This window comes from Dendrobates tinctorius, unplaced genomic scaffold, assembly GCF_039654945.1.
Source record: "Dendrobates tinctorius isolate UK_male_01 unplaced genomic scaffold, ASM3965494v1 ptg000022l, whole genome shotgun sequence".
In the NCBI taxonomy this organism is placed as follows: Eukaryota; Metazoa; Chordata; class Amphibia; order Anura; family Dendrobatidae; genus Dendrobates; species Dendrobates tinctorius.
The window spans coordinates 93,317,381-93,331,348 of record NW_027361690.1 but is presented as its reverse complement, the minus strand read 5'-3'; the positions used below and the strand labels follow the sequence as shown (position 1 = coordinate 93,331,348).

General features: G+C 46.8%; 1 protein-coding gene and 1 long non-coding RNA gene across 2 annotated transcripts in view; one reads left to right on the top strand and one right to left on the bottom strand.

The window, feature by feature from the left end:
- Positions 1–4,704: 4,704 nt before the first annotated feature.
- Positions 4,705–7,504, bottom strand: LOC141084305 (uncharacterized). The gene is made up of 2 exons (XR_012230974.1): positions 7,380–7,504; positions 4,705–5,380 (listed from the first exon to the last, which is right to left on the bottom strand). It is a non-coding gene; the product is annotated as an uncharacterized lncRNA (long non-coding RNA).
- The window catches only part of CLN6 (CLN6 transmembrane ER protein), a 31,053-nt gene continuing 24,574 nt past the window's right edge, over positions 7,490–13,968 (top strand). The window contains exons 1-2 of the mRNA XM_073568945.1: positions 7,490–7,625; positions 10,029–10,143. Of these exons, the coding sequence (XP_073425046.1) occupies positions 7,573–7,625; positions 10,029–10,143 (168 nt within the window). The 5' untranslated portion in view covers positions 7,490–7,572. The remainder of the gene's footprint in view (positions 7,626–10,028; positions 10,144–13,968) is intronic.

The following is a 13,968-nucleotide window of genomic DNA, read 5'->3' as shown; positions in this document are numbered from 1 at the left end:
TCATTGGAAGATTTGTGAAGGTAATGCAAGACCTTGTGAATATCTCCGGTGTGGTGAGGGTAAGGATCCCTCCTGATGATGAAGACCAGGTATCCAGCAGGGTGGATTTGATTTAAATCTAACTGATTTAAATCACGATTTAAATCACGATTTAAATCACTAGTCAGTAAGGCTTGATTTAAATCAGTGATTTAAATCAAAGTTTCTACCTAAACTAGTTCTTGCTACTTTAACATGCAAGTAGATGAAGATTTTTAGAATCACTTTTTATATTACTTTTTTCTCCCCAGTTTAATGGGTTAATCATTCATATTTGGACACCACTGTTCTGTTGTACTTAGGAAGAAGAAAAATAATCCTGACCTTAATAACAATTTAAATAGATTTATTCAACTGAAACAATAACAACATTACAGCATGTTATTTGCTTAAACAAACATCCATGTTTGTTAACTAATTTGGCTAAACAAAATATATATATATTTTAAGAAACTTAGACTGTCAGCCCAGCCGACACATGAAAAACTTAAATACTACTGTCCCTGCTGTCCTCTGTAGCTCACTTGTCATCATCTTCATCTTCTTCTTTGTTCCTATTCATAATCTGGAAAAGAAAAACAAGCTTTCCTGCTTTATTGGATCCCAACCGATTTCTCAATTTAGAATGAATGAGTCCAAAGGAAGAGAATATTCTTTCAACGCCTGCAGAAGAAGCTACTGCTGTTAAAAGTGAAATCATTACTTGAACAGTCTCTAAATCCAAGCGCTTAAGTGACTTCCACCAGTTTACTGGTGTGACCTTCCTTAAAATATCTTCAGCAAACATATATTTCTTGAATGGTTCCCCATTAGCTCTGAAGTTTATTATAGTTGGCATTAAAGATGGATGATTGCTGGATACCCATGTCATAGCTAACTCCTCTTCCTCAGCACTTAGGTTTTGACCCTGATATTGGATATTGACAATATTTGCCAAAAAATGAGCTGGTGTCAGTGCTTGTCCCATTCGTTTGTTTACTGCTTGTAATTTAATTCTGTCCATGTGTAGTTCTGTTTTTAAGTGTTCACTCAGTTCCTTCCAAATTTCAACAGCATCCGCAATAAAACAGCTATTTTTCTGTATTTTGTTTAAAGCTTGAGAGATGGGTTTCAGGAAGCTCAGCATATGTTCAACATTTCTCTTAAGCCCAATGTTGAGGATTTTGGCCGTGACAGTGCCATCTATTTTATCTCGATTTTCTTCACAAAGTGTCATCAGAATAGGCCAGATTTTTATATACTGCTCAAAACAGTCCACCACAGAGTTCCATCTAACATCTTGTGGGAGCGTTAGCTTGGTTCCACCCATCCTTTTCAGAGCTGCTGCAGCAAAATGATTATTACGGAAGTATTTAGCAATTTCAACATTAGCCTTTATTTCTGGAACACTTAAGTCTTTGGCTAAGAGGTGCAGCAAATGAGCACTGCAACCATATGTTATTAGCAGCTTTGTATTCCCTCCCTGCTCTTCTAAATCTCTTCTCATCTTGGATACGTTTGCAGCATTGTCAGTGACCAAACTGCGTACTAGACATTTGAATTTTTGTTCACATGTCGTTATAGCTTTTACTGCCACTTCTTGTAAGTATTCTGCTGTGTGTGCATTTCCTGACGTATCAGTTGTTTGTGCAAGGAAGACTTTACCTTCTTCTGTTGTTATACAAGCACATACAATAGGATCATTGTGGACATTACTCCACCCATCAATACTTAGGTTAACAATTTTACCCTCCAGAGCTGTTGCACATTGCTCCATTTCTCTGTCATACACTTGATCCAGCAGTTTCCCTGCAACATCAGCTCTGCTGGGTGGACTGTATCCTGGTCTCAGTGACTGAACCATATTAATGAAATGTGGGTTCTCAGTCAGACGGAAAGAAGAGTTTGTTGCATAAATAAACTGGGCAATTTTTTCATCAATCAACTCTTTTTCTAATCTGCTAGTTCTTATCACAAACCTATCTATGGTGGTTCCAGGAGGTAAAGGTTTTTTCTTCCTTTTGGGTGATGGTGATATGTGGCTGTGGGTGTCTGATGATGATGCTGCTGCTGCTGCTGCTAATGAAGCACTATCCTGGATGGATAACTCTGAAACTGTAGAACAGGATGATGGTGATCTTGGAGGTGGATAGTTTCCAGAATCCATGAATTCCCCTAAACAAAAAAAGTCAATGCTGTTATTTTATTGTTTATACAATTTCTGCTTATTGTACACAACACATCACTGCCCCTGCCCCAAAAGGAATATTTGTTTTTCTTCATAACTGTACCAAATGACAGTAACATGCAGTAATAATAAGAAATATAATTTTTCTCACACATGACAGTTCAGTCTTTAGAAATAGGATTCAATAAAAATGTTTACCAACCTGAAGATCCTGCCTGTTCAGAAGTGTTTCTTTGGTCATCTTCATCACCGCACTTCTCATGATGTTGCCTCATTCGCACCACCAGGCCTTGCATCTCTTTGTTGCATCGTTTGCATTTTGCACGCATGCCTGCCTTACCGATAGGCGAAGGAGCTTCATTAAAATATTCCCAAACTGGGTCTCTTTTACGGCCTGCTGCCATTATAAGGAAAGAATGTAATAAACCTCAGATCGTACACAAAAACAGATCCAGACTTGTCTGTCTGTGGCTATGCTGCAGTATTGTGCTCAAAGTTTCACTTTCATTTTCTTGTCTGCTTGCCCTTCCTCCTCACACTTAGATTCACATTCTTCTTGTGTTGTGCAGATCTATTCCACTCCAAACAAACAGAAACATATTGTCTAACTTCTTGGACTTGGCACTGAAGGGGTTGATTCTGTATTCATAGGTTTGTAGAACAATAGGATTAAGGTCTTTTTCTCAACTCTGTTCATGTTGTAACATTTTTGCCGTGAAGAAGAGGCTGGGACTCTGCGGAGTCAAATTCAGTTTTGAGAACTGCGTAAGTAAAGCGAGCGTCTGTGATAATATAGGCGAGAAACTGCCCACTAATCCTACATATACAGCCTTTATTCTACTGAGTTAAACAACTCCGCTTTATCTCATGATGGAAGAACCTTTGGATGGTAAAATATTTTCCTCAAAAAGCAGTTTATTGAAAAAAATCCGATTGAAATCAAAAAAATCCGATTTTTTTTTATTTTTTTTAAAAAAACATTGATTTTTATCCACCCTGGTATCCAGTGAAGAGGGTAGGATTCCAATCATGGTGGTTGGCTCCATGGGAAGCCTGAGAAACTTTCGTATGCTCTTGGAGTATCGAGTGGGGTACCTGCAAGAGATTGAGCAGTTGAGGCTGGACCGTCGGCGGATCAATAAAGAGGTACAGAACACCAAGTGGCGGCCACCTTCAACCCAAGATGTAAGGACCCGAAAGGTTCCTCCAAGTAGTGACATGGTAGGTGGCCGAAGAATGTCAGCAAGTGGCAGTTCGACGGGCCGTACGAGGCTGTGAGGCCTTAGTTCCTGTGAGACGCTGAATGGGTCAGACTCAGGCCAGACAGTAGGCTCGATTAAGACTTATGACCGCACCGTGAGAGCCGGTCAGTGAGAGAAAGGAGTGTGGTGACTAAACAGTGTCTGATGATGCAGACTGTGACTGGAGGGCCAAAGATCAGGGCCGATATTCTGACCGCTGGGGGTGGGGGACGCCTAACGTAGGGATGAGGCCGTATGACAGATGGAGACTGTTCTCTCGAGCTGTGGGGCAAGGTGTAGTGAATGCCCGGTCTTGAGATCATGGTGTAATGTGTGTTCAACCCCACAAGTTTGAACAGAGGGGGGAGGTATGTGGTGTAGTGACTACTGTGTCCGCTAGGGGACGCTGTGTGGGTGTTCCAGGACGAACGGATAGCCTTGTCCAGAGTGGTAACAGGAGCAGGGTGCTAAAGGATCGTTATGTATCTCAAGGTGGGTGGCCTTGGGATGGAGGCTTGCTTATGTGCTGACCAGCAGAGCTGATCTTTCGACCAGTTACCTACAAACCCACCCAGGGGGTGTGTTTAAGAATGCCATTGTAAAGTGTATGAGTGGTTGAAGGACCTGTGATGAGGTCATAGCCATGTGACCCGGTGAGCGTGGCTACGGACCATATAAGGTGGCCAGGGTAGGTCACATGGAGTGAATGCCTGGACCTGGTTGGTCCGTTGTCGAAGGTCCCGCTGGGAGATGGGGCTTCCTGCCTAACAGCACGTGGAGTGGCTGTGGTTAATGGCTGCAAGTTTCTGATAGTTCCCTGGAGGGAAATGAACCTCTGCAGTGAGCTGAAGCAGCCATGAGGTAAACCCAGAGAGGGGATATAACTGTGAGGCTAAGAGAGCCTTTGTGCTGGACATGGCACAACCTGTGTGACCACAGGGATTACAGAGCGAAGCTCTGTCATGGACGCTATGCTGTTGATATGAACTTTATGTTGCTGTTCCTGGTTTACGATGCCTAATAAACCGCATGGATGGTTATTGTTTTATGGAGAAACCTGTGCCAGATGTGAGTTATTTGCTGCCAAGCGAGTGTCCCCAACCTTGTATGCCAGCGCTACCTTACAACGCTTTGTAAGACGCACCCCCATTTTCCCAACTTTGGGGGAAAAAAGTGCGCCTTACAAAGCGAAAAATACGGAACTCCACTAATGTCACACCGAGCTTTATCATTCTAGAAATGAAAATTCAACTCATATCTGTCAAACTATTTTATTACAAGTCAAATATTTAGAACTAAAATATATAAATATATGCATACATATGAATGATGAGTTTTAGAAATCAAAACAATTAATTAAGGCACATTAGAGATTAATGACAAAAAAAAAAAACATTTTGTACCAAAGTCCCCTGTGCCTTAGCTGCAAAAATTGTATTGCAGTACTTAGCACAAAATTCCTCTCTCATTGAACACTATAGGACACGAGCGTGGGTAAAGGGAAGGAGACCTAGGTGGGCCCTGTGCCATAGATAGCACATCCTAGGATGACCCCCCCCCCCCAAAAAAAAACAAAAAAAACCATAAAACAAAGCCCCCAAAAAAGACAAAGAAGCATAACAGTACAAAGAGTATGTAAAGCAAATACGGTAAAGGTGAGAAATAAATGTTGGACAAAGGAAATGAAAAGGTGGTAGACCCCCACAGGACCAACCCTAGCAAGCCGTGGGAAGAGGGGAGGGGAATTTCAGAGATCTTAGACTCATCTATTGGACATCAGAGGTGCGCTGGGTCACACCTATTTTGGCAGAACACCGATGGTGGAGGTACCAGCACTTGACTTGGTGGAGAGATGACAAATGATGAATTGGTATCCAAAGAGGTCACTACTGTGGAGGGAACGGTGAAAAAAGATGGAGGAAATCCACAACACCTAGAATAAAACAAAAGATATTTTTTAAAGAAAATTCCTGCTTTAGTTGTACAAAAAGACATGGCCGCACCTCCCAATATTCATACCTTGATCTAATGCTCATCAGCAAAAATGTACAAACTGAACATTAGGTTATTACTTTACATTCTGATCAGACTATATGAAGCCCACTACCACGTCACTGTGACCAAAACAGTGGGTCCCTAGCCTTAAAGGTGCGGCGCCGTGGGCAAACCTTGGTTACAGCGGCAGCGCACCCGGCAGGGAGAGCGGCAGCGCGCTTCCTTCCCTAGGCAGACCCCGAGCACGCAGTCCCATGCAAGCAACATCACCCTCTTCTCCACAGGCAGACTCCCCTCCAGCATGAACATGCAGCCCCATGCAAGCAACATCACCCCCTTCCCCACAGGCAGACCCCCCCTCTAGCATGCACATGCAGCCCCATGCAAGCAACATCACCCCCTTCTCCCCAGGCAGACCACCCTCTCCAGCATGCACATGCAGCCCTATCACCCCCTTTTCCCCAGGCAGACTCTTCCTCCAGCATGCACATGCAGCCCCATGCAAACAACATCACCCCCTTCTCCCCAGGCAGATCCCCCCCTCCAGCATGCACATGCAGCCCCATCACCCCAGGCAGACTCCCCCTCCAGCATGCACATGCAGCCCCATGCAAGCAACATCACCCCCTTCTCCACAGGAAGACCCCCCTCCAGCATGCACATGCAGCCCCATGCAAGCAACATCACCCCCTTCTCCCCAGGCAGACCCCCCCTCCAACATGCACATGCAGCCCCATGCAAGCAACATCACCCCCTTCTCCCCAGGCAGACCCCCCCTCCAGCATGCACATGCAGCCCCATGCAACATCACCCACTTCTCCCCAGGCAGACCCCCCCTCCAGCATGCACATGCAGCCCCATGCAAGCAACATCACCCCCTTCTCCCCAGGCAGATCCCCCCCTCCAGCATGCACATGCAGCCCCATCACCCCAGGCAGACTCCCCCTCCAGCATGCACATGCAGCCCCATGCAAGCAACATCACCCCCTTCTCCACAGGAAGACCCCCCTCCAGCATGCACATGCAGGCCCATGCAAGCAACATCACCCCCTTCTCCCCAGGCAGACCCCCCTCCAGCATGCACATGCAGCCCCATGCAACATCACCCACTTCTCCCCAGGCAGACCCCCCCCTCCAGCATGCACATGCAGCCCCATGCAAGCAACATCACCCCCTTCTCCCCAGGCAGATCCCCCCCTCCAGCATGCACATGCAGCCCCATCACCCCAGGCAGACTCCCCCTCCAGCATGCACATGCAGCCCCATACAAGCAACATCACCCCCTTCTCCACAGGAAGACCCCCCTCCAACATGCACATGCAGCCCCATGCAAGCAACATCACCCCCTTCTCCCCAGGCAGACCCCCCCTCCAGCATGCACATGCAGCCCCATGCAAGCAACATCACCCCCTTCTCCCCAGGCAGATCCCCCCCTCCAGCATGCACATGCAGCCCCATCACCCCAGGCAGACTCCCCCTCCAGCATGCACATGCAGCCCCATGCAAGCAACATCACCCCCTTCTCCACAGGAAGACCCCCCTCCAGCATGCACATGCAGCCCCATGCAAGCAACATCACCCCCTTCTCCCCAGGCAGACCCCCCCTCCAACATGCACATGCAGCCCCATGCAAGCAACATCACCCCCTTCTCCCCAGGCAGACCCCCCCTCCAGCATGCACATGCAGCCCCATGCAACATCACCCACTTCTCCCCAGGCAGACCCCCCCCTCCAGCATGCACATGCAGCCCCATGCAAGCAACATCACCCCCTTCTCCCCAGGCAGACCCCCCCTCCAGCATGCACATGCAGCCCCATGCAACATCACCCCCTTCTCCCCAGGCAGACCCCCCCTCCAGCATGCACATGCAGCCCCATGCAACATCACCCCCTTCTCCCCAGGCAGACTCCCAGCTCGTGCATGAACATCCACTTACCTGATCTGTGACCACAAAATACTACAAATCCCGCCATGACATCCACAGCTTCCTTGTGCCTGCTCAGTGCTCTGCTCTATGGGGGAAGAGGCGCCGCCCCTTCTGGTCACATGGACATGACGTCACAGAGGTCCTTTAGCCGACTTGGATTTAGCTTCTACCCTGATCACACGGAGACCCGCGCAGCACCGGGATGCAGAGCGCAGTGCGCCGGCGACAGCAGCCGCCTCCGGGATCCCCGGCCAGGTACCGCTGTAGTGACTGCCCTGTGCCAGTGGTGGTGAGGGCTGGAGGCTGCGCACGGTCCTCCCGCACACTCCTGGCCGTGCCCTCGGTGTACAGCGCTGGTGGGCATGCAGAATGCTCGGCCTATACAGCCACTATTACCGTATGGCAGGTGACACCTATGGCACAGGCCGCCATCCTGCTGCCTCTAGGGAGAAGTTTTCTACATTTTAGGAATTTATTTTCTATGGAACAGAAGATTTGCACAACTTTTGCACATGCTTAGTGCCCATCTCTGCCGTCTCCCCCCCCCCCCCCATCTCTGCCATCTTGGGGTCTGCCGTCCCGGGCTCTGCCGTTCCCCCCCCCCCCCCCATCTCTGCCATCTTGGGGTCTGCCGTCCCCCCCCCCCATCTCTGCCATCTTGGGGTCTGCCGTCCCGGGCTCTGCCATTCCCCCCCCCATCTCTGCCGTCTCCCCCCCCATCTCTGCCATCTTGGGGTCTGCCGTCCCGGGCTCTGCCATTCCCCCCTCCATCTCTGCCATCCCGGACTCTGCCGTCCCCGTCATCCCCATCTCTGCCATCTCCATTTTTGTCACTCCCGCTCTGCTACCTCATATGTATTGGTGATGAAGAAGTCCACCCATCAGTGCCAGGCTGATCTGCCCAATGCCCCCTGCAAAGCTGTGTTCAATCACACCAGCTCCTACCAGATGAAAGCCATCAGAATGGGTGTAATAGAAGGTGGTGCCCTGCGTGTGCCACCTGGGTGCTAGGTAGTGCCGTCTGCGAGCCTTGTGTGCGTTCACTCGATTGTAGCTATGACTGAGTGTAGTGTGACGCTGCCAGTGCGGTGCTGTCCGGCCAGGGAGTCCCTGCAGTGACTTGTGGCAGATGTGTTGCTCAGTATGGCCAGCGGATGTCTTGTGTGATGAGGCCGCGGTGTTCTAGGTGATTTCTGTTTCCTTCTGCCCATAGGCTTGTGATAGTTACACCTAATACAATCAGTGACTCCTGCGACACATTTACTGCTGCTCCCCTTGACTTTTCCTGGCAGCAGCGCACATGAGAACCGCAGCCAATCGCTGGGCTGTTCTGTTTATGTAGACGGCACGAGCCGTTGAGTCCATTCTTTCACAGCAGTCACAGGTGCTGTGGTTGTGATGTCATCACTGCAGCTTGTAAATAATCATAGGAGCAGCAGCAGAAAGGCAGCACCGGAGCAAGGGAAGGGGCACTGATTTTTTTTTTTAGAGTTTGCAAGCTTATAGCCAGAAGAAATGTAAAAATGTGAAATCTCCTTTAAGGGTTGTCATACATTTTATGAAATTGGCTTATGCTGTAGTATTGTTTTTTCTTATTGGCAGTGTTTACATAGAAGTGAATGACTGTTCAAACCAAGCACAGGCGTTTAGTGCTTCATGGTGGGGACAAAGCATAGTCACCTTTCCAACGTGCTTGGGTTCCCTCAATCTCCATCTCCCCCTCTTTAATTGACAGCTCTGGCTCCAAAGAGCCAGAGAATGGAGGATATACAGTAGATGGAAACCAAGCAGATGGGAAGGTGTATTTAAATGATTGCTATGCCACGAGGAACCAAGCATCTGTGCTTGGTTTGAACAGTCATTTTGTACTGACAGAATGCCTTTAGGTAGAGCAAATTAGGAACATCGTACGATTATAACCGTGCAGCCGACTGCACCTTTTTTCTTAGTATGTAGTTAACATAAATACATGCTCTGGTGGTCCATCTGCTATGTATGTAAAAGCTGTAATAAGAGCATGACAGCAGAAAGATAAAGCAAGTCAATTGCAAACTTGCTTATTTTCATGCTAAGTAACTGTACCAACTTTGAGACTACCTCTTTAAGCAATAAAGGGGAAGTCAAGTAGTGAACAACCCTTTTAAAGCTTTGTCCTAGACATATAACAGTGTGTTAGTTTTAACTAAACTGCTAATAAAAGACCCTTTTCCCTCTTTTTACATCATACAAAATGTTTGGGTCATGATGCAGGTTATTCTGAATGACTGCATTCTGCATCCCTGACATTTGTTTTTTCTGTGCTGACAGTCGCTTTAAAAGAGATCTGTCTGTAGAAAATGACTGTTCAAACCAAGCACATGCGCTTGGTGTAACTGAACAGTTAAGTGCACCACCTAGCCTACTTGTTTTCCATCAATCCAGTCTTCTCTGGGATTTGTCAAAACAAGGCTGTCAATCAAGTTTCAGGATGGCAGGAGTAGATGGGGAAACAAGTGGGAAGGTGCGCTGAACCGCTGTGCCATGCCAGGGGGGGGCACAGATCGCCACTGGTTGGTTGGAGCAGTCATTTTGTACTGGAGGTGTGCGGAGTAGTGTTTACTTATTGAGTAGCTATATCCCATATTCATGTAATAAACCGTATTTTCGATGGTTTCTCAGGTTTGGTGCGGTTCACTCCAATGAGGATTCAAGAAATAACCGCTTTCACCTGGACCTGTGGTTCTATTTCACCTTGCAGAATTGGCTTCTGGACTTTGGACGTCCCATTGTTATGGTGAGTGCATTTCCTATGGCTAAAGGCCCCTTTACATTTAGCGATGCACCAGCGATCCCGACAACGATACGACCCGGTCAGGATCGCTGGTGCATCGCTAAATGATCGCTAGTGAGCTGCCAAACAGGCAGATCTCACAGCGATGTAGCGACGCAGCAGCAGTCGTTACTTACCTTTCAGACGTCACGTGGCGATCCTGATGTCCTCCCACCCGCGTCCACGTGTCGCTCATCGGCGCCAGCTGGAAGCGCCCGACGAGAAATGGAGCTGCACGATCTCACGCGATCAGCAACAGACAGCGGGGGGAGCCGGTCGGAGGTAAGTATCACACATAGCGATATCGCTATGTGTAAAGGCCCCTTAAGTCTCCTATGCTGAGTGTAGAGACAGATCTGTGGTGCTGAAAATACAGTGGGAATATCATACGGCCATGATATAACTGAAAGAGCTACAGTAGGCGAGCGCCCCTAGATGTTCCCAGCACAGTCATTCGCTGTTTGTCACTGCCGCGGCGTTATGATGATTAATGTTGGTCATGCTCCATCAATGCAGACAAGTTCGAATGTACGGAATTCATGCAAGCTAGAAACAGAATCCTGACGGAGACCATATCCGAAAATTTCGCTGTCTTGGCTGTTATCAGGAGAACTGTTTAGTCCTTGCACTGCTTCATATTGAAGAAACACTGAGCCTTCCGACCTCCTTCTCTGCTTTAGGCCTCCTTCACACAACTGTATAAAAAAAACGGGAAACATCTGTACCAATATCATCAGTGTGTCATCCGTGTGTCCATTTTTTACCATCAGTGTGTCATCTCTGTGTCCGTTTTTACTAGAGATGGACGAACCCAAACAGTTAAGTTCGGCATTTGTACTGAACACCTACTGGTTACCGCCGGTCAGAGCAGCGGTTGCCATGCGGTCATTAACAGCGTGAGCCCACAGCTGTGATTGGAAGTAAAAGTTTTACCTCCAGTCACTTGCATCTGCTGATGGGACTACTGCTTCCATCAACCTACTCCTGCTGCAGATAATAACGAGAACAGGCGGCGTCTGATGGGAGTATTCGTCAGTCGGCACCTGCTTTCTAAATAATTAAATTAAAAAAAAAAAAAAAGGTGGGTTCACCTGTATTTTTAATAACCAGCCAGACAAAACTGACAGCTGGGGACTGCAACCAAAATAAACCCACACTTTTTGTTTAAAAATGACAAACACAGTTATACTCTCCTGTTACCATTCCGCTGAAGCCCCTGTCTCCTGTAATAGATCAAAAATAAGAAAACAACCATATCCATCACCTGTCTGATGCCCTGTCCCATGCCGTAATCCATGTCTGGGGATAAACAGTTTTCAACCTATACGGTGCCAAGATGCGACCGTCCAGGCTTAGAACCATTGGTGAATGAGCTGCTGCGAGTGCAGCATCAGTGACTAGCTGTGACGCCATCTAGGTTACCGCCAGTCATTGAGGCTGCGTGGGTTGGAGTGATGGCTGGTGGGATGGATGGACGGAGGGATAGATGGCTGGATGAGGCAGGGAGGGATGGATGGAATGGATAAGGGATGGATGGAAGGATGGCTGTACCACTCCGATATCCATCTGTGCGACGTGCTCTTCAGCATTATTGGTGGCTGCATGCAACCTTTGATGCTGAGAAGCAAGGAAGAATGAACTGCAGCGAGTGGGCCCCTAAACTACGGTGATCGCCGCTAGCACAATGAGGAAAAAGTCTCATGGTGCAGCGGTGAGTTCACCACAGTTCACAGTTAGAAATTTCTCCCGGTGAACTCACCGCTGCATTGTTAGACTTTTTCTCATGGTGTGAGCGGTGATCTCACCGGGGTCACCTCAGTTCATTGGCCCAGCTGGGAACGCAGCCTCAGTGATCTGCGGTAACTCACTGCAGCTCATTCATCATTGGTTTCCAGCCTGGATGGTCGCATCTTGGCATCGTCCAGGTTGAAAACTGTTCATTCCCAGACATGGATTACAGTGTGGACAAGTTTGAAATATGGCTGTTTTTTTATTTTTGTTTTATTACAGGAGACAAGGGCTTCAATTGAATGGGCATTAGCTGAGTATAACTGTGTTTTAAGTAAAAGTGTGTTTTGTTTTATGTCAAATAAAAGACTTTATTCTGGCTGAGTCTTTATTTACCATATAACTATAGGATTAGTAATGGATAGATGTCTTAGAGTCTTATAGACACCTCTCCATTATTAAACCATGGGAACTGCGGCTGTCTGACTGGCGATAGTTATTTTACCACTGTTCAGAAGCAGTGTTCGCATGCACATGCCAGCGTGGAAAACACTGGATGTTCTGGCTCCCCCCCCATTCAAGTGAATGGGGTTCAGGTACTGTTCTGGTACCCAAACCCAATCGTTTTTTTTAAATTGTTTGGCCAAACCCACCGGACCCGAACATGCAGGGGTCCGCCCATCTCTAGTTTTTACCATCAGTAATGATCCATGTGTCCATTTTTTACCATCAGTTTGTCATCCGTGTGTACATTTTTACCACCAGTGTGTCATCAGTCTTTTTCCAATATGGATAAAGAAAAGAATAAACACGTGCAGCACATTTTTAACCGATCCATTGACTTGCATTGACACTTGTCTGTTTTTTTTTTTTTGTTTTTTTTCTCCAAGCCTCACAGATGACATGTAAACCACACTATACGTTATAATGGGTATGTGTGAAAAAAATGGATAACACACGTATTGGAAACACAGACGTGTGAAGGAGTCTGTGAGAGCAAAAGGGACAATGGTTTTCCATTTGAAGCATCATCTTTGCCATTTTTGTAATCACTGTACCTTTTGTATATTAAATCTAAACTTTTGTAAGTTTGTTCCTTGTTGCTCTAGCCTAAATGTACCCACAACTTCAAAGTGGGAATGTATAGCCAAGCTATATGCTAGAGTGCCACAAGTGTACCTACTCAGTAGTGTAAAGCTGGGTGTGCATGTGTACTAGCTGTTACCCAGGATTCACGTCTTGTCTTACAAAATGTCGAAAGGTAGCAGCGAGGAGTAAGGTGTGGATGTATGACCTAGCTTATCTCATTGTTAATCTGTTGCAATAGTTGAGTGGGCAAGTACAAGTGGGTTTTTTCTGTTTTTGCAGCTTAAGGATGGCAGTTTCACCTGCATGGAGAGCTCCTTTGACCGCATGTTTCCTTCACAGCAAAACCTTCCAAATGCAAGCACCACACCTCAAATCAACTCCAGGCCTTTTATCTGCTTAATTGAGAATGACATAACGAAGGGATTGCCCACACTTGTCCATGAAATAGCCTTGGAGTCAATTGTCCAATTACTTTTGGTCCCTTTAACCCCTTAATGTCTATAGATGTGCACAGTCCGTCATGGCAGGATGTGACTTCCCGCACCAGGACGGACGCTGCTCCTCCTGCCTTTGAACTGTCACTGCTTGTAAACAGCTTCAGTTCAGTGCCGACAGCTGAGAGGCACAGCAAGAGGGGCAGGGACCTAGTTAACCCCTTCAGTGAACACCATAAAAAAAACACTAAAAAGTAGCAAATTATACTTTTTCCAAGTGGTATCAGCATACCGCTTGGAAAAAGTGCAATAACACGCGATCAAAAAGACGAATATAAATAAACATGGTACCGCTGAAAACGTCATCTTGTCCAGGAAAAACGAGCCACCATACAGCGTTATCAGACGAAAAATAAAAATGTTATAGCTCGCAGAATAAAGCGATGCAAAAATAATTTTTTTCTATAAAAGTTTTTGTGTAAAAAAAAAAAAAAAAAAGCACCAAAGCATAAAAAAAATATAAATGAGGTATCGCTGT